Consider the following 18,689-nt stretch of genomic DNA (forward strand, 5'->3'; position numbering starts at 1 on the left):
ATCAGTCCTGGGTGTTCATTGGTAGGATTGATGTTGAAGCTGAAACTCCAATACTTTAGCCACCTGATGCGAAGAGCTGACTCATTTGAAAAGACCCCGATGCTGGTAAAGATTGAGGGCAGGAGGAGAAGGGGACGACAGAGGGTGAGATGGTCGGATGGCATCACTGACTCAAAGTACATGGGTTTGGGAGAACTCCGGGAGTTGGTGAAGGGCAGGGAGGCCTGGCGTGCTGTGGTTCATGGGGTCGCGGAGCCGGACACGACTGAGCTACTGAACTGAACTAAAGACAATAATACAATTAAATTAACAACAGAAATAAAACTGCAAAGATCACAAAAATATGGAAATTAAACAAAAGATTCCTAAATACCCATTGGATCAAAGACAGAATCACAAGAAAAATTAGAAGACACTATGAGAAAAATGAAAAACTAAAATAGATAAAACTTGTGGATGTAGAAAAAGCAGCATTTACAGAGAAATTTATAGCCCTAAATACCTATTTTTTAAAAAGAAGGCCTTAAAGTAACAGCTTAACCTTTCATCTTAGAAAACTAGGAAAAAAGAGCAAGTAATACAAAACAAGCTGAAAGAAGGAAATGAGAACAATTAGGCAGAAATAAAATAGAAAACAGAACAATAAAGAATATAAATATAACTAAAAGTTGATTCCTTGAAAAGACCAAACTGACAAATCTTGAGACTTCCCTGTGGTCCTGTGGCTAAGACTCTGTGCTCCCAATGCAGGGGACCCGAGTTCAATCCCTGGTCAAAGAATTAGATCCTGTATGTCTCAACTAAAGATTCCTTGCAGCCAAATAAATAAACAAAAATAAATATGAAAAACATTTTTAAAAACCAACAAAACTTTAGCTAAACTGACAAGAAAAAATAGGGACAGAGAGAAGATTCAAACTGCAAAAATAAGAAATGAAAGAAGAGAAGCACTACCAAACTAAGGATTATATAAAACACTATAAGATTATTCAAAATCACTGCAGATGGTGACTGAAGCTATGAAATTAAAAGATGCCTACTCCTTGGAAGAAAAGCTATGACCAACCTAGACAGCATATTAAAAAGCAAAGACATTACTTTGCCAACACAGGTCCATCTAGTCAAAGCTATGGTTTTTCCAGTGGTCATGTATGGATGTGAGAGTTGGACCATAAAGAAACCTGAGCAGCAAAGAACTGATGCTTTTGAACTGTGGTGTTGGAGAAGACTCTTGAGAGTCCCTTGGACAGCAAGGAGATGCAACCAGTCAATCCTAAAGGAAATCAGTCCTGAATATTCATTGGAAGGACTGAGGCTGAAGCTGAAACTACAATCCTTTGGCCACCTGATGCGAAGAACTGACTCTTTAGAAAAGACCCTGAGGCTGAGAAAGACTGAAGGCAGGAGAAGAAGGAGACAACAGAAGATGAGATGGTTGGATGGCATCACCAACTCGATGGACATGAGTTTGAGCAAGCTCCAGGAGTTGGTGATGGACAGGGAAGCCTGGCATGCTGCAGTTCATGGGGTTGCAAAGAGTTGGATACGACTGAGAGACTGACTGACAAGAGAGAAACATGAAAAAGCCACATGCTGAAAATATGGATAACTACCACACAGCAGACAATCTCCTAGAAAGACACAACCAGCAAAACTGACTCAAGGAAAAATAAAAAACTGAACAGACATAACAAATGGATTGAATGAGTAATTTAGAAGCTTACCCCAAAGAAAAGCAAGGCTCACATGCCTCTGCTGATAATTTATACCAAACATGTAAAAACCCATTAATAGCAATGCTTCATAAACTCCTAATTCATACTATGAAATCCAATATCCTTATAACAAAACCAAAGACATCACAAAAAAACTACGGGCCATTATTACTTATGAATACAGATGCAAAAATCCTCAACAAAATACTAACATACTGAATCCAGCAGCATATACAAAGGAATATACACAGTGACCAATAGGGATCTTCCCCCTAGCAATGCAAGATTGATGCCACATCCAAAACCAATCAATATACTGTATCAATATAATCAAAGGGAAAAAAAAAAAAACAGGATCAACAGGAAAACAACTTACAAAAGCCAACATCCTTCCATGATATTAGCATTCTAAATAGAACTCAGAGAGCATCATACACAATAACACAATAATAAAATACTGAATGCTTTCTCCTTAGGATAAGGATCAAGAAAAGGATGCCAGCCCTCACCACTTACATTCAAGATTGTACTAGAGGTTCTGGTCATGGCAATTAGGAAAGGAGAAGAAATAAAAGACATTCAAATTGGAAAGGAAGAAGTAAAACTACCTCAGAATATTCAGAGATAATACAGTCATCCCTGGGACTTCCCAAGTGGTACACTGACAAAGAATCCATCTGCTAATGCAGGAGATGCAAGAGAAGAGGGTTCGAGGCCTAAGTTGGGAAGATCCCCTGGAGGAGGAAATGGCAACCCACTCCAGTATTCTTGCCTGGAAAATCCCATGGACAGAAGAACCTGGTGGGTTTGAAAGAGTCAAACATGACTGAGCACACTAAAGTCAAAAGAAGGCAATGACAAGTACTGACAAGCATGGGAAAAATTAGAATCCTCATTCCGTGCTGGTGAGACTATAAAACATGTGAACTAACAAAACATGGTCCACTGGAGAAGGGAACGGCAAACCACTTCAGTATTCTTGCCTTGAGAACCCTATGAACAGCATGAAAAGGCAAAAACACAGGACACTGAAAGATGAACGCCCCAGGCCAGTAGGTGCCCAATATGCTATTGGAGACGAGTGGAGAAATAGCCCCAGAAACAACGGAGAGGCTGAACCAAAGTGAAAACAGCGCCCAGCTGTGGATGTGACTGGTGATGGAAGTAAAACCCAATGCTATAAAGAACAATATTGCATAGGAAGCTGGAATGTCAGGTCCATGAATTAAGGTAAATTGGAAGTGGCCAAGCAGGAGACGGCAAGAGTGAACATTGACATTTCAGAAATCTGTGAGCTAAAATGGACCGGAATGGGCAAATTTAATTCAGATAACCATTATATCTACTACTGTGGGCATGAATCCTTTAGAAGAAATAAAGTAGCCCTCATAGTCAACAAAAGAATCTGTAATGCAGTGCTTGGCTACAATCTCGAAAACAACACAATAATCTCTGTTTCCAAAGCAAACCATTCAATATCACAGTAATCCAAGTCTATGCCCCAACCACTAATGCTGAAGAACATGAAGTTGAACAGTCCAATGAAGACCTACAAGACCTTCTAGAAATAACAGCAAAAAAGATGTGCTTTTCATGATAGGGGACTGGAATGCAAAAGTAGGAAGTCAAGAGATACTTGGAGTAACAGGCAAATTTGGCCTGGGAGTACAAAATGAAGGAGTGCGAAGGTTGACAGAGTTTTGTCAAGCAAACACACTGTTCATAGCAAACATCCTCTTCCAACAACACACAAGACAACTCTACACATGGACATCACCAGATAGTCAATACCGAAATCAGATTGATTATATTTTTTGCAGCCGAAAATGGAGAACCCCTATACATTCAGCAAAACAAGACTAGGAGCTGACTGGCTCAGATCATGAACTCATTGCCAAATTCAGACTTAAACTGAAGAAATTAGGGAAAACCACTAGACGGTAACACCTAAATCAAAACCCGTATGACTATACAGTAGAAGTGACAAATAGACTCAAGGTATTAGTTTGAGTAAATTCCAGGAGTTGGTGATGGACAGGGAGGCCTGGCATGCTGCAGTCCATGGGGTTGCAAAAAGTCGGACAGGACTGAGCAACTGAACTGAACTGATTAGATCTGATAGACAGAGTCCCTGAAGAACTATGGATGGAGGTTCGTGATATTTGTACTGAAGACAGTGATCAAAACCATCCCCAAGAAAAAGAAAGGCAAAATGGTTGTTGGAGGAGGCTGTACAAGTAGCTGAGAGAAGAAGCTAAAGGCAAAGGAGAAAAGGAAAGATATACCCATCTGAATACACAGTTCCAAAGAATAGCAAGGAGAGATAAGAAAGCCTTCCTCAGTGATCAATACAAAAAAAAAAAAAAAATAGAGGAAAACAATAGAATGGGATAGACTAGAGACCTCTTCAAGAAAGTATAAAATACCATGGGAACATTTCATGCAAAGATTAGCATAATAAAGGACAGAAATAGAATGGACCTAAGAGAAACAGAAGATACTAAGAAAAGGTGGCAAGAATACACAGAAAAGCTATCTAAAAAGATCTTAATGACCCAGATAACCACGATGGTGTTCACATAGAGCCAGACATCATGGAGTACAAAGTCAGGTGGGCCTTAGGAAGCATCACTATGAACAAAGCTAGTGGAGGTGGTGGAATTCCAGCTGAGTTGGAATTTAACATAGAAGTTAAATAAGCAGGGTGACAATATACAGCCTTGACATACTCCTTTCCCAAATTAGAACCAGTCCGTTGTTTCATGTCCAGTTCTGACTGTTGCTTCTTGACCTGTATATAGATTTCTCAGGAGACAGGTCAGATAGTCTGGTATTCCCATTCTTTAGGAATTTTCCACAGTTTGTTGTGATCCACACGTTAGCATAATCAATGAAGCAGATGTTTTTCTGGAACTCTCTTGCTTTTTCTATGATCCAACGGATGTTGGCAATTTGATCTCTGATTGCTCTGCCTTTTCTAAATCCAGCTTGAACATCTGGAACTTCTCAGTTCATGTACTGTTGAACCCTGGCTCAGAGAATTTTGAGCATTACTTTGCTAGTGTGTGAGATGAGTACAGTTGTGCAGTAGTTTGAACATTCTTTGGCATTGCCTTTCTTTGGGATTGGAATGAAAGCTGACCTTTTCCAGTCTGTGGCCACTGCTGAGTTTTCCAAATTTGCTGGCATATTGAGTGCAGCATTCTTAAGCATCATCTTTCAGGATTTGAAATGGCTCAGCTGGAATTCCATCATCTCCACTAGCTTTGTTCATAGTGATGCTTCCTAAGGCCCACCTGACTTAGGACTCCAGAATGTCTGGCTCTAGGTGAGTGATCACACCATTGTGGTTATTTAAGAGCTTTTTTTATAGTTCTTCTGTGTATTCTTGCCACCTTTTCTTAATATCTTCTTCTGTTAGGTCCATACCATTTCTGTCCTTTATTGTGCCCATCTTTGCATGAAATGTTCCCTTGGTATCTCTAATTTTCTTTAAAAGATCTCTAGTCTTTCCCATTCTATTGTTTTTCCCCTATTTATTTGCATTGATCGCGTATCTCTCCTTGCTATTCTTTGAAACTCTGCATTCAGATGGACACATCTTTCCTATTCTCCTTTGCCTTTAGCTTCTTGGTACGTTTATAACCAAGGTAAATGAAAACTTTCATCTTCACAAAAATTGGTACACAAATGATCATGGTAGCATTATTCCAAACCGCCAAAATATGTAAATACTGCAATAGCCACAAAATGAATGGATTTAATGTTGTATACCTTCCAATGAAAAAATATTAAATCACAGAGGGGAATGAAGTACTGATACATTCTCCAACAATGGATGAACCTTTAAAATAGTAGGCTAAGCGTAAGAGGTTGATCTCAAGAGACCAAGTGTTATTCCATTTATAGGAAATTTCCAGAGTAGGTAAATCCATACAGATGGAAGTTTGCTTAGTGGTTGCCAGGGGATGGGGAAGGAGAGAATGTGGAATGATTACTAACAGCTGTGGAGTTTCTTTTTAGAGTGATGAAAATATTCTATAGTTAAAAATATATACACAACTCTGTGAATATACTTTAAAAAAAAAAAAACCCACTGAATTACATACTTTCAAAACACGAATTTATGACCTATGAAATTGATACAATCACTCATACATTTAAGTGTAGTATTGTACAGCCACTCTAGAAAAGTTTGCTGATTTCTTATAAAATTAAACATCCAATTATGATATGAACCAGCAATTACACTCCTGGGCATTTATCTTAGAGAAATAAAACCCTATGTTTCCACAAAAATCCATACACAAGTGTTGACAGCAGCTTCATTCTAACAGCCAGAAACTGTAAACAGACCAGTCATGTTTCAACAGTAAAATGCTAAGTAAACTGCTGTACATCCATTGGAAGGATTACTACTCAGCAATAAAAATGCCCAAACCACTGATATACACAACTTGGATAAGACTCTTATACTGAGTGGGAAAAAAGTAACAAAAATAATGTCAAAAGGTTATAAATTAAATGACTCTTTCCCTGTAACATTTTTGAAATGACAAAAAATGTAGATTAATGACTGTCAGGAGTTGGGGTGGGAGGTATTGGAAGGGAGTGGGTGTATTAGAAAAGGAACATTTGTGCTGGTGCAACTGTTCAGTATCTTGACTGTGGTAGTTGATACATGAACCTACACATGTCACAAAACTGTACAGAACTAAACACACACACGATACATACACAGACACACATCTAGGGAGATTTGAATAAGGCAGTCGGACTGTATTCAGGTCAATATATTGGTGGTGATACTGTACTACAGTTTTGCACAGTGTCACCAATGGGGCAAACTGGATAAAGAATAGATGAGATCTCTGTTATTCTTTACAACTGTATGTGCTTCTACAAATATCGCAGTTTTAAAGACAGACTGCCTACAGGGTCAGGACTAAGTGGAGAAAAGACCAGGGCAATGATTTCTAGTTTTCATGAGAAATTTTTTCATACTACTTTATCTTATCTATGTATGCTTGATTTAAAAGAAAATATTTTTCCTTTACACAAGGGATGTATGTGAAGTACCTGTCATATGAAAAGTCTTCAGTGAATTTTAGGGGCTTCCCTGGTGGCTCAGAGGTTAAAGCGTCTGCCTCTAATGCAGGAGACCTGGGTTCGATCCCTGGGTCGGGAAGATCCCCTGGAGAAGGAACTGGCAACCCACTCCAGTATTCTTGCCTGGAGAATCCCATGGAAGGAGGAGTCTGGTGGGCTCCAGTCCATGGGGCCACAAAGAGTCAGACACGACTGAGCGACTTAACTTTAACTTTTCTTCCATGTTAAGGATAAGAAAACCTCCAGACCAAGAAATTAGGACTAAGCAGCCTAATTCTAAGCAGAACTACTAGTAGGTCATCCAATGGCATTACCAAGGGCTAAAACTGGAACCATAACGTACACACACAAATATAACTATAAGAGAATCTCTCACCATCACTGACCAACTTTAAAACTAAGCCCTCTTCCTATTCCTTGTCCAACAAGTTGAGTCAACAATCCCAGGGAAAGTTAAAGGCAAAACAGTAGAGGATTCACAACAGTATCTAAAAGATACTTTCATTATCATGGTGTTTTATTAATTGCTTTCATTATCACTAACAGTAATTGAACACTTATATGCTCAGTATATCATTTCATGCATTCTCATCATTTAACCCTCATACCAACCTTGCGAGGCAGGTATTATCCCCATTTTATAGACAAAGAAGCTACAACTTAGAAATGCTCGGTATATTGTGCTGGTCAGAGAGCTAGTAAGCAACATGTCAGGATTTTCTTCCATGTATGTCTAATTCCCAGAAATAAAGATTCTAGCCACTCCACATTATCTCACTTTAACAAAACTGTCCCTCATAAAGGTACATACCAGCATCTGGGCTTCTGACTAGGTTGAATACCTGGGAATTCACTGGGACCTCTGAGTCTCAAGCCCAATCACACTGTCATCACCAGCCTCCCTAGTCATGAAGGCTCTTCTGCCACTCTGCACTCATGGCCAACGACTTCAGGGTGGCCTCTCAAGTGTTAGGACTCCTACCCTTCTACCAGTTCATTTCACCAGTCACCAACCCACAGGGCTAGCATAAAAAGACCTGAAAAGAGAGCTACCCTTTTCATATTTTCTTATTACTTGTCCTTGATCAATGCTGGTAAACACTGTTTCCATTCTCTACTCCTCTACTCTTACACACACACACTTACATATACACAAGTTCCACACTCAGGCTTGCCTTTACCTCTCCATGTCACCATCATAGCTCTGATTGTCTCATCTTCCCAAAGGGTAAAATGAGCCACCACGAAACTCAGCAGACCTCTCATCTACTGAGCTCTCCTATTCCCCAGCAGTCCCAGAGGAAAAATGCTCCTGTTACCCAAAGCTGACTCCTTTCAGTAATACAACAGAAGCCAGGTCCTTACTTTCCCCTTGGCTCCTCCCCTCCGGCTTCAAAGAAGCCATGTTTCTCTTTCTTAAAAAAACGAAAAACTCTCTGAAATGACAGGTACACTTCATTTAATTAATAATCACTATGTCCTTGACATTAAACAAGAAGCACCAGAAATAAGGTTTTGTAATGAGGACCCAAAAGATTAGAGAAGGAGGGTATTATCAGAAAGATCTCTTTTATGATCTGACCAAGATACAGGTTTTCTTTCAGTGGGAAACAGAAGTGGGACACCCAGGATTGAGTCTGAGGGGGCAAAAGGAACTGTGAGAGTGAGGGTAGGATCAGGGATTCTCAGGAGGCAAGCAACTGATAAAGGGTTTGTGGTCATTCGTGGCTACTTAGCAAGGAAAGAACACAAAGCATAAAGGGAATAAGAGTCATAGTACTTGAAAGGACAGTAAGAGTGGCTAAGGCAAGAGAAAAGGAAGAAGTAAAATACTCTGCAACTGACTGCCCTAAGCTCTCCCTGGGCCTTAAGTTTCATGTATCTGTGTATCCTAACATCAGGTTAAGAAACAACTAACTCTCCTCAAGCTTCCCATTTTTCACAGGTTCAACTTTTGAGTCAACTCTGACTCCTCCCTCTTCATCTTTCAAGAGATTTCAGGTGCTTAAATCTCATCTTCCTTTTTTTAAATCTATCTACTCAGTCCTTTCCCAATACTATTTCCAATTTTACCATGTTAGTTCAGGCCCATATCAACTTTCCTTTTAAGAGTCCAGAAAGATTTATATATCTTGCTAAAAATCATATAATTAGTTAGTTGGAGAGCTGAGGCTAGTACCGAAGTCTTCTGACCAGATTATTTCCCCAATCTGCAATATTTGCATATCTTCGTGACCCAGATAACCATGATGGTGTGATCACTCACCTAGAACCAGGCATCCTGGAATGCGAAGTCAAGTGGGCCTTAGAAAGCATCACTACGAACAAAGCTAGTGGAGGTGATAGAATTACAGATTTTCAAATTTCAGATTTCAAATTGAAATTTCAAATCCTAAAAGAAGATGCTGTGAAAGCACTTCACTCAATATGCCAGCAAATCTGGAAAACTCAGTAGTGGACAAAAGACTAGAAAAAGGTCACTTTTCATTCCAATCCCAAAGAAAGTCAATGCCAAAGAATGCTCAAACTACCGCACAATTGCACTCATTTTCCACGCTAGCAAAGTAATGCTCAAAATTCTCCAAGCGAGGCTTCAACAGTATGTGAACCGTGAACTTCCAGATGTTCAAGCTGAATTTAGAAAAGGCAGAGGAAACAGAGATCACATTGCCAAGGTCCACTGGATCACCAAAAAAGCAAGAGAGTTCCAGAAAAACATTTATTTTTGCCTTATTGACTACGCTAAAGCCTTTGACTGTGTGGATCACAACAAACTGCAGAAAATTCTTCAAGAGATGGGAATACCAGACCACCTGACCTGCCTCTTGAGAAACCTATATGCAGGTCAGGAAGCAACAGTTAGAACTGGACTTGGAACAACAGACTGGTTCCAAATAGGAAAAGGAGTACATCAAGGTGGCATATTGTCACCCTGCTTATTTAACTTCTATGCAGAGTACATCATGAGAAATGCTGGGCTGGAAGAAGTACAAGCTGGAATCAAGATTGCCAGGAGAAATATCAATAACCTCAGATATGCAGATGACACCACCCTTATGACAGAAAGTGAAGAGGAACTCAAAAGCCTCTTGATGAAAGTTAAAGTGGAAAATGAAAAAGTTGGCTGAAAGCTCTACATTCAGAAAACTAAGATCATGGCATCTGGTCCCATCACTTCATGGCAAATAGATGGGGAAACAGTGGAAGCAGTGTCAGACTTTATTTTTGGGGACTCCAAAATCACTGCAAATGGTGACTGCAGCCATGAAATTAAAAGACGCTTACTCCTTGGAAGAAAAGTTATGACCAACCTAGATAGCATATTCAAAAGCAGAGACATCACTTTACCAAGAAAGGCCTGTCTAGTCAAAGCTATGGTTTTCCCAGTAGTCATGTATGGATGTGAGAGTTGAACTATAAAGAAAGCTGAGTGCCGAAGAATTGATGCTTTTGAACTGTGGTGTTGGAGAAGACTCTTAAGAGTCCCTTGGAAAGCAAGGAGATCCAACCAGTCCATCCTAAAGGAAATCAGTCCTGAATATTCATTGGAAGGACTGATGCTGAAGCTGAAATTCCAATACTTTGGCCACCTGATGTGAAGAACCGACTCATTGGAAAGACCCTGATGCTGGGAAAGATTGAAGGCAGGAGGATAAAGGGACGACAGAGGATGAGATGGCTGAATGGCATCAATAACACGATGGACATGAGTTTGAGTAAGCTCTGGGAGTTGGTGATGGACAGGGAAGCCTGGTGTGTTGCAGTCCATGGGGTCACAAAGAGTCAGATACAACTGAGCTTCTGAACTGACTGACTGCAGCCCAAAATAAAACTATTATGCAGTCAATAAGAAGTAAAATGATGCTTAAGCAAAGGAATGTGGGTGTGTGCTCACTCATGTCCAACTTTTTGCCACCTCATGGACTATAGCCCACCAGGCTCCTCTGTCCATGGGATTCTCCAAGCAAGAATACTGGAATGGGTTGCCATTTCCTTCTCCAAAGGATCTTCATGACCCAGGGACTGACCCTGCATCTCTTCGGTCCCCCGCGTTGGCAGGGGGATTCTTTACCACTAGTGCCACCTGGGAAGCACAGGAATTATACATATTTAATTATACATAATTAAAGTGGTTCCTATGGGAAAGGATCTCAGAAGATGGAATGGGAGTACGCTACCTGGTACACACAAACACTCCATGCATAAAGTATTTACTCTGTACCCAATCTAGGAAGAAATGAAAAAAAAAAAAGAAAAAATCCTGGAGCAAAACTATCCTGATAGCCAGTCTCTAAGATAGCATCCTATGATCCCCCACTTGGTGTTCACAACCTCTACAGTTCCCTCTCACACTATCAGTTTGATCTATGTGATTAACAGAAAAGATGATATGTCACTTCAGAAATTATGTTATTAAAGACACCAGGGTCTCTTAGAAAGAAAGCCAGTTACCATGTCATGAGCTGCCTTATGGAAGTGGCAAGGAACTGACACTTACCAAGAAGTACACGCATGAGCTTAGAAACAGATTCTCCAGCTGTGATGACCCTTGGCTCCAACTTGTGGGACACCCTGAACTAGAACCACACAGCTGAACCATTCCCAATCCCTGACCTTCAGAAACTGTATCAGAAAATCAACATTTTTTAAGCTGCTTTGGTTTTGAGTCAAATCTGTTATATGAACAATAGTTAATTAATACAACTTAAAAAAAATGATAAGGTCTCGAAAACTAATAGAATGACTAGGGGAAAAAGTGAGTATCAGGTCAAAAACACGAATATTTCTAAGTGAAGATGTAGTGTAATTGCCTGACATTAATCATTTGATTGCCAAGTGGCATCCACTTCAGAAGTCCAACCTGAATAAAAGTATCCCGCAGGACTGGCCACAGCAGCATGGTCTGTTCCTGGTCAGCTGTACTCCAAAACAACAAGGCAAAGACTAGCCTGCCTCCACACATGAAGGTCCCGATTTCAAAAAGCCCTGGTAACCTACATAAATGATCGTCTGAGTGACCCTGCTTCTCCATTCCTGCACCCTAATCCCTGCTATTGCTTTAAACTAGCCAATGAAGAGAGAGCACACGAAATTCTAGACACCTAGCCCTCAGACCCTAATAAAGGCAGACCCAGGTGCACCCCCCTCTCTCCCTCTGTGTCTCTCTCTGCCTCTGACCTCACTGTGCAGCCCCTGGGTGTACCACGTACCCTTCAGGATCTGTGAGCAATGAATCTTGTTTCTCAGAGTCCCCTGATGGTTTCTGCTGAAGTGTATCCTGAGGTCATAATTAGAATGGTTGGTTCAGCCACGAACCTGGAGGGGGTGGGGTGGGGTAGGGGAGGCCTTTGGAACACACCAGAGTAACCCTGGCCAGAGTGCTTCAACTGTTTCCACAGCCACTCACCTGTGTGCAGAGGGTTCGAGAAGAAAGAAATGAGAAAACTGTAGAAGAAGCCTTAGAGGAAGCAGTTAGTACCAGATGTCTGTGCATTACCAAAGTAACCAGAATAAACCAAAACCTAACAGCTGGAAAGCTACATTAAACATGCCTTCCCAGTCCCATTAGACTAGTGGCCTTTCTCCAAAGCACCTTATAAACAGTTTCCCTTCACAGGGAGAACACCCCAAATTGGAGCCAAAGCTCCCCAGGCTGGACAAGGCCAAAAGGCCCCGGAGGGGACTCTGATATAAGGCTGTTCTGGGGAAATAGTTATTTGAGCACTTAATTTACAAAGAGTTGTGTCTATTAGAAAGTCAATCAACTTGTTCCCTACTGTCACAATTACCGGAGGCTACTGTAGGGAAAATTAGAAAGGGATGCCTCAAGTTCAGGGGAGCCCCTGGGCCTGTTTATTATCAGTGTTCCTCTCCTTCTGCTTACCAGATTGTTTAACTGTGAGCCATTCGGGGGCCATTGCTCTTCTGATCTTAACATATCTAATATATGTCCCAAAGATCTTTCCTTGTGACAGATGAAATATTTCCCATTTTTATAAGTTTTATAACATCAAAACACAAAAGACGCACACAAATTCCAACAAAAATGGTATGAACAGATTCTAGCATCGATGCATACAGATCAATCGATTCCCAAATCAGGTAAATAAATTTAACTTACAAAACAAATGAACTAATTTCAACTAGGTTGCTGCTGCTGCTGCATCGCTTTAGTCGTGTCCGACTCTGTGCAACCCCATAGACGGCAGCCCACCAGGCTTCCCGTCCCTGGGATTCTCCAGGCAAGAACACTGGAGTGGGTTGCCATTTCCTTCTCCAATGCATGAAAGTGAAAAGTGAAAGTGACGTCGCTCAGTCGTGTCCAACTCTAGCGACCCCATGGACTGCAGCCTACCAGGTTCCTCCATCCATGGGATTTTCTAGGCAAAAGTACTGGAGTGGGGTGCCATTGCCTTCTCCGTCAACTAGGCTACCCAACCCTAAAAGACCTAGCTCCCCAATGAACCAGTTCCAGCTGAACCAATTCCCAAATCAGATAAAGGAATTTACCCTAATCAACAAATAAGCTAATTCAAACTAGGGTGGGCTTGCCCCACAAGAACTAGTTCCCCAGTGAACCGGTTCAGGGTAGCGTCCAACACTTCCCTTCTCCAACAGGGTACCCCAACCAAACTGGCTTGTTCCATGAAGGAAAAGCCCAACTTGAGAGGAAAATACGTTCCCGGACACTGGAGCAACTTATCCTCCAAAATCGAGCCCATCACTCTTAACAAAAAAGAACACATAAAACAAGTGGACCAACTGAACCCACTACCGAATTGGGTAGACTTACAGAGGGAAGGCAATCAAGGCTTCAGTGGACAGCGCAAGGGTAACTGAGGTGTCAGGGGACAGCGGGAAAGAAGTAGAAGCTTCAGAGGAGGGCGATCAGGAGGTGGCAACAAAAGTAACAGATTCCAAAACAAAGGCCAGAAGTGGAGTTTTAATAACGCATTTGGACAGTAACTCGAAGTAGAGGATTTATTTGGCAAAAACAGAACTATGTTCAGCAATGTGGAACTGAACATTATTTTTCATACAAAGTTAAAAGCACATTGTATTTCCTTCCTGACCACTTGCCCAGTCCCCATCTCTTCGAGAGAGAAAAGCTTCATCTAAATTATTTCATCTGATTGATGACTGTCATTTATAACTTTATTGCTACTTCCATCTTGGGTATTCTTTTGAAAAGGCATATGGATTCATTACATATTCTAATGTATTATTTATAGATTATAAGATAAAGTCAAGCATGTATCTGCTGCTGCTACTGCTGCTGCTAAGTCGCTTCAGTCGTGTTCGACTCTGTATGACCCCATAGACGGCAGCCCACCAGGCTCCCCCGTCCCTGGGATTCTCCAGGCAAGAACACTGGAGTGGGTTGCCATTTCCTTCTCCAGTGCATGAAAGTGAAAAGTGAAAGTGAAGTCGCTCAGTCGTGTCCGACTCTTAGCGACCCCATGGACTGCAGCCTACCAGGCTCCTCCATCCATGGGATTTTCCAGGCAAAAGTACTGGAGTGGGGTGCCATTGCCTTCTCCATGTATCTGCTAATACTTTTTAAAGTAACCTGTCTTTATACTTAGAAATGTCTCTTAATAGTAGGCTTTCCTGGTGGCTCAGATGGTAAAGACTCTCCTACAATGCAGGATCCCTGGGTCAGGAAGATCACTTGGAGAAGGAAATGGCAACCCACTCCAGTAATCTTGCCTGGAGAATTCCATGAACAGAGGAGCCTGGCAGGCTACAGTCCATGGGGTTGCAAAGAGTCAGGCATGACTGAGCAACTATCACTCATTCACACTATAAACAAAATCAAGTCCATCAACTCTAGAAGTTGATCAGTTCCTTGTCTCAACTGCCAAGAGCCGGGGGCAGCTGGTGCCGCATCGGGGAATCTTGAAGGAAAGAACCTCAGGACAGTTCTAGCAGCTGCTAGGGTCTTGCCCCAGTGTTCCCTGACCAGGGCCAGCGAGCCCCAAGCAGCTAGGCTCCCGGCTGGCTTGCCAAACTGTTACTGAATCCTAGCTCTCTCTGCTCTCCTAACAGGCTGGTGAATTCCAGAGAGGAGGTGTTGAGGAAAGGAAACACACTTTATTCGGAAAGCAGCTGAGGAGACGATCGCAGGCTAGCACCTCAAAATAACCATTTCCTCGGGGTCTAGATGCCAGGTTCTTTTATAGATCAGAGATGGGCAGAGGTGAGGAAGCAAAGTAAAAAGGTCATTAATCTTGCACACATCTCCTAGAAAAGCAGGGGATGTGTTAATTTCTTCCTCCCTGCCATCTACAGGTAGACAGGGTTCTGAACAAAGGCACTTTAGTTAACAGTCAGGTAGAGGGGCAGGATTCTCTGAGGCAAGGTATTAAGTATGATTATAATAACAAAAGCAACAAAAAGCAAGTCACAGAAACAATTCCAACATGGAGTAAGAACTGGCTTCTTCTCTACAACCGGGGCAGGAGAGGCATCGCAGCAGGGACGAAGGTCTCCCAGACCCCCGACACCGCTGTCATGGTTCGACCAGGCAGAAACCCTGAACACCAGCGAGGCTCCTGCCATATCGTTGCCCCAAGGCAGCGACCCTCGCTCTCCAGGAAGGCGGCCAGACGCAGGCGGCGTCCATTCCACAAACTTCCACCAGCCCAGAGCCCGCCACACGTGCCTCGCAGATACTCCAACATACGAGACCAGGGAGACCGCGCCCACAAGCCCACAGCCTACCTTGGGGCCTCGAGACTGACCCCCACCCGGCATCTCCGGGCGCTCCCCCTCCTCAAGGATGCACCGCCCTCTGAAGGCACCGGAAGGCCGTGAGTCGCAGAACCAACTCGGCGCGCCGGGCCGCACAGCGTGCTGCGATTGGCGGACATTCGGGTAGGGGGCGGGGCTTCCTCGGACGCACCGCCCTACCGGCGCGAGCGTTGCGATTGGCAGATGCTCCGGCTGGAGGCGGGGCTTCTCCGGCGCACCGCTCCTCCCGGCGCGCCGCCTTGCCCTGCATTTGGATGCTTCTGGACTGGAATGCAAAAGTAGGAAGTCAAGAAACACCTGGAGTAACAGGCAAATTTGGCCTTGGAGTACAGAATGAAGCAGGGCAAAGACTAATAGAGTTTTACCAAGAAAATGCACTGGTCATAGCAAACGCCCTCTTCCAACAACACAAGAGAAGACTCTACACTTGGACATCACCAGATGGTCAACACTGAAATCAGACTGATTATATTCTTTGCAGCCAAAGATGGAGAAGCTCTATACAGTCAACAAAAACAAGACCAGGAGCTGACTGTGGCGCAGATCATGAACTCTTTATTGCCAAATTCAGACTGAAATTGAAGGGAAAACCACTAGACCATTCAGGTATGACCTAAATCAAATCCCTTATGATTATACAGTGGAAGTGAGAAATAGATTTAAGGGACTAGATCTGATAGATAGAGTGCCTGATGAACTATGGACGGAGGTTCATGACATTGTACAGGAGACAGGGATCAAGACCATCCTCATGGAAAAGAAATGCAAAAAAGCAAAATGGCTGTCTGAGGAGGCCTTACAAATAGCTGTGAAAAGAAGAGAAGCAAAAAGCAAAGGAGAAAAGGAAAGATATAAGCATCTGAATGCAGAGTTCCAAAGAATAGCAAGAAGAGATAAGAAAGCCTTCCTCAGTGATCAATGCAAAGAAATAGAGGAAAACAACAGAATGGGGAAGACTAGAGATCTCTTCAAGAAAATTAGAGATACCAAGGGAACATTTCATGCAAAGATGGGCTCAATAAAGGACACAAATGGTATGGACCTAACAGAAGCAGAAGATATTAAGAAGAGGTGGCAGGAATACACAGAAGACCTGTACAAAAAGGATCTTCACGACCAAGATAATCACAATGGTGTGATCACTCACCTAGAGCCAGACATTCTGGAATGTGAAGTCAAGTGGGCCTTAGAAAGGATCACTACGAACAAAGCTAGTGGAGGTGATGAAATTCCAGTTGAGCTATTTCAAATCCTGAAAGATGATGCTGTGAAAGTGCTGCACTCACTATGCCAGCAAATTTGGAAAACTCAAGCAGTGGCCACAGGACTGGAAAAGGTCAGTTTTCATTCCAATCCCGAAGAAAGGCAATGCCAAAGAATGCTCAAACTACCGCACAATTGCACTCATCTTACATGCTAGTAAAGTGATGCTCAAAATTCTCCAAGCCAGGCTTCAGCAATACGTGAACCGTAAACTTCCAGATGTTCAAGCTGGTTTTAGAAAAGGCAGAGGAACCAGAGATCAAATTGCCAACATCCACTGGATCATGGAAAAGGCAAGAGAGTTCCAGAGAACATCTATTTCTGCTTTATTGACTATGCCAAAGCCTTTGACTGTGAGGATCACAATAAACTGTGGAAAATTCTGAAAGAGATGGGAATACCAGACCACCTGACCTGCCTCTTGAGAAACCTATATGCAGGTCAGGAAGCAACAGTTAGAACTGGACTTGGAACAACAGACTGGTTCCAAATAGGAAAAGGAGTACGTCAAGGCTGTATATTGTCACCCTGCTTATTTAACTTCTATGCAGAGTACATCATGAGAAATGCTGGGCTGGAAGAAGCACAAGCTGGAATCAAGATTGCCAGGAGAAATATCAATAACCTCAGATATGCAGATGACACCACCCTTATGACAGAAAGTGAAGAGGAACTCAAAAGCCTCTTGATGAAAGTGAAAGTGGAAAATGAAAAAGTTGGCTGAAAGCTCTACATTCAGAAAACTAAGATCATGGCATCTGGTCCCATCACTTCATGGCAAATAGATGGGGAAACAGTGGAAGCAGTGTCAGACTTTATTTTTGGGGGCTCCAAAATCACTGCAAATGGTGACTGCAGCCATGAAATTAAAAGACGCTTACTCCTTGGAAGAAAAGTTATGACCAACCTAGATAGCATATTCAAAAGCAGAGACATTACTTTGCCAACAAAGGTCCATCTAGTCAAGGCTATGGTTTTTCCAGTAGTCATGTATGGATGTAAGAGTTGGACTGTGAAGAAAGCTGAGTGCCGAGGAATTGATGCTTTTGAACTGTGGTGTTGGAGAAGACTCTTGAGAGTCCCTTGGACTGCAAGGAGATCCAACCAGTACATTCTGAAGGAGATCAGCCCTGGGATTTCTTTGGAAGGAATGATGCTAAAGCTGCAACTCCAGTACTTTGGCTACCTCATGCGAAGTGTTGACTCTTTGGGAAAGACTCTGATGCTGGGAGGGATTGGGGGCAGGAGGAGAAGGGGACGACAGAGGATGAGATGGCTGGATGGCATCACCGACTCGATGGACGTGAGCCTATGTGAACTCAGGGAGTTGGTGATGGACAGGGAGGCCTAGCGTGCTGCGATTCATGGGGTCGCAAAGAGTCGGACACGACTGAGCAACTGAACTGGACTGAACTGATGGGGGCGGGGCGGGGGGGGGGGGTGGCGGCGAGGCGTGGTTTTCCTGCTACTCACGCCCCCTGGCGCTGACCTGAACTGTGGCGTCTGGGAACCGGCACGGGCAACAGATCCGGGGACGCATTTTCTGCGCTGCGGCCCCAACCTGTGGCTGAACCCGGATTAACGGAGCACGCGCAGCGTCGCGGTCGGCTCCTGGCCAGGGAGCTCTGAAAAGCCCGCGAGGGGTTTTCCAAATAAAGCTCGTCCGGGGTGTGCTTTGTCAGGCAAGGACCGACATTAATAATAAGGACCGAAATTAAAAATAAATGATAACCCCAAGTGGGCTTTGAATTCAGCAAGCGGTACTTAGGGAATGGTTGTAGCCGTGGGTACCCGGAGATAGGGGTCTTATTGCCCCATCTGCCGAGGCGGAGGCAGGGGTGTGGTTGG

The 18,689-nt window shown here is 42.9% G+C and overlaps 1 protein-coding gene across 2 annotated transcripts in view; it reads right to left on the reverse strand.

Annotated features, from left to right (window-relative positions):
* SPIDR (scaffold protein involved in DNA repair) overlaps positions 1–15,799 on the reverse strand; it is a 280,562-nt gene extending 264,763 nt beyond the window's left edge. For both annotated transcript variants that reach the window (XM_055545940.1, XM_055545939.1), the window contains exon 1: positions 15,549–15,799. In XM_055545940.1, the coding sequence (XP_055401915.1) occupies positions 15,549–15,581 (33 nt within the window). In that variant the 5' untranslated portion in view covers positions 15,582–15,799. The remainder of the gene's footprint in view (positions 1–15,548) is intronic.
* Between the last annotated feature and the right edge of the window lie 2,890 nt (positions 15,800–18,689).

Source organism: Bubalus kerabau, chromosome 14 (assembly GCF_029407905.1).
Source record: "Bubalus kerabau isolate K-KA32 ecotype Philippines breed swamp buffalo chromosome 14, PCC_UOA_SB_1v2, whole genome shotgun sequence".
Lineage (NCBI taxonomy): Eukaryota > Metazoa > Chordata > Mammalia > Artiodactyla > Bovidae > Bubalus > Bubalus kerabau.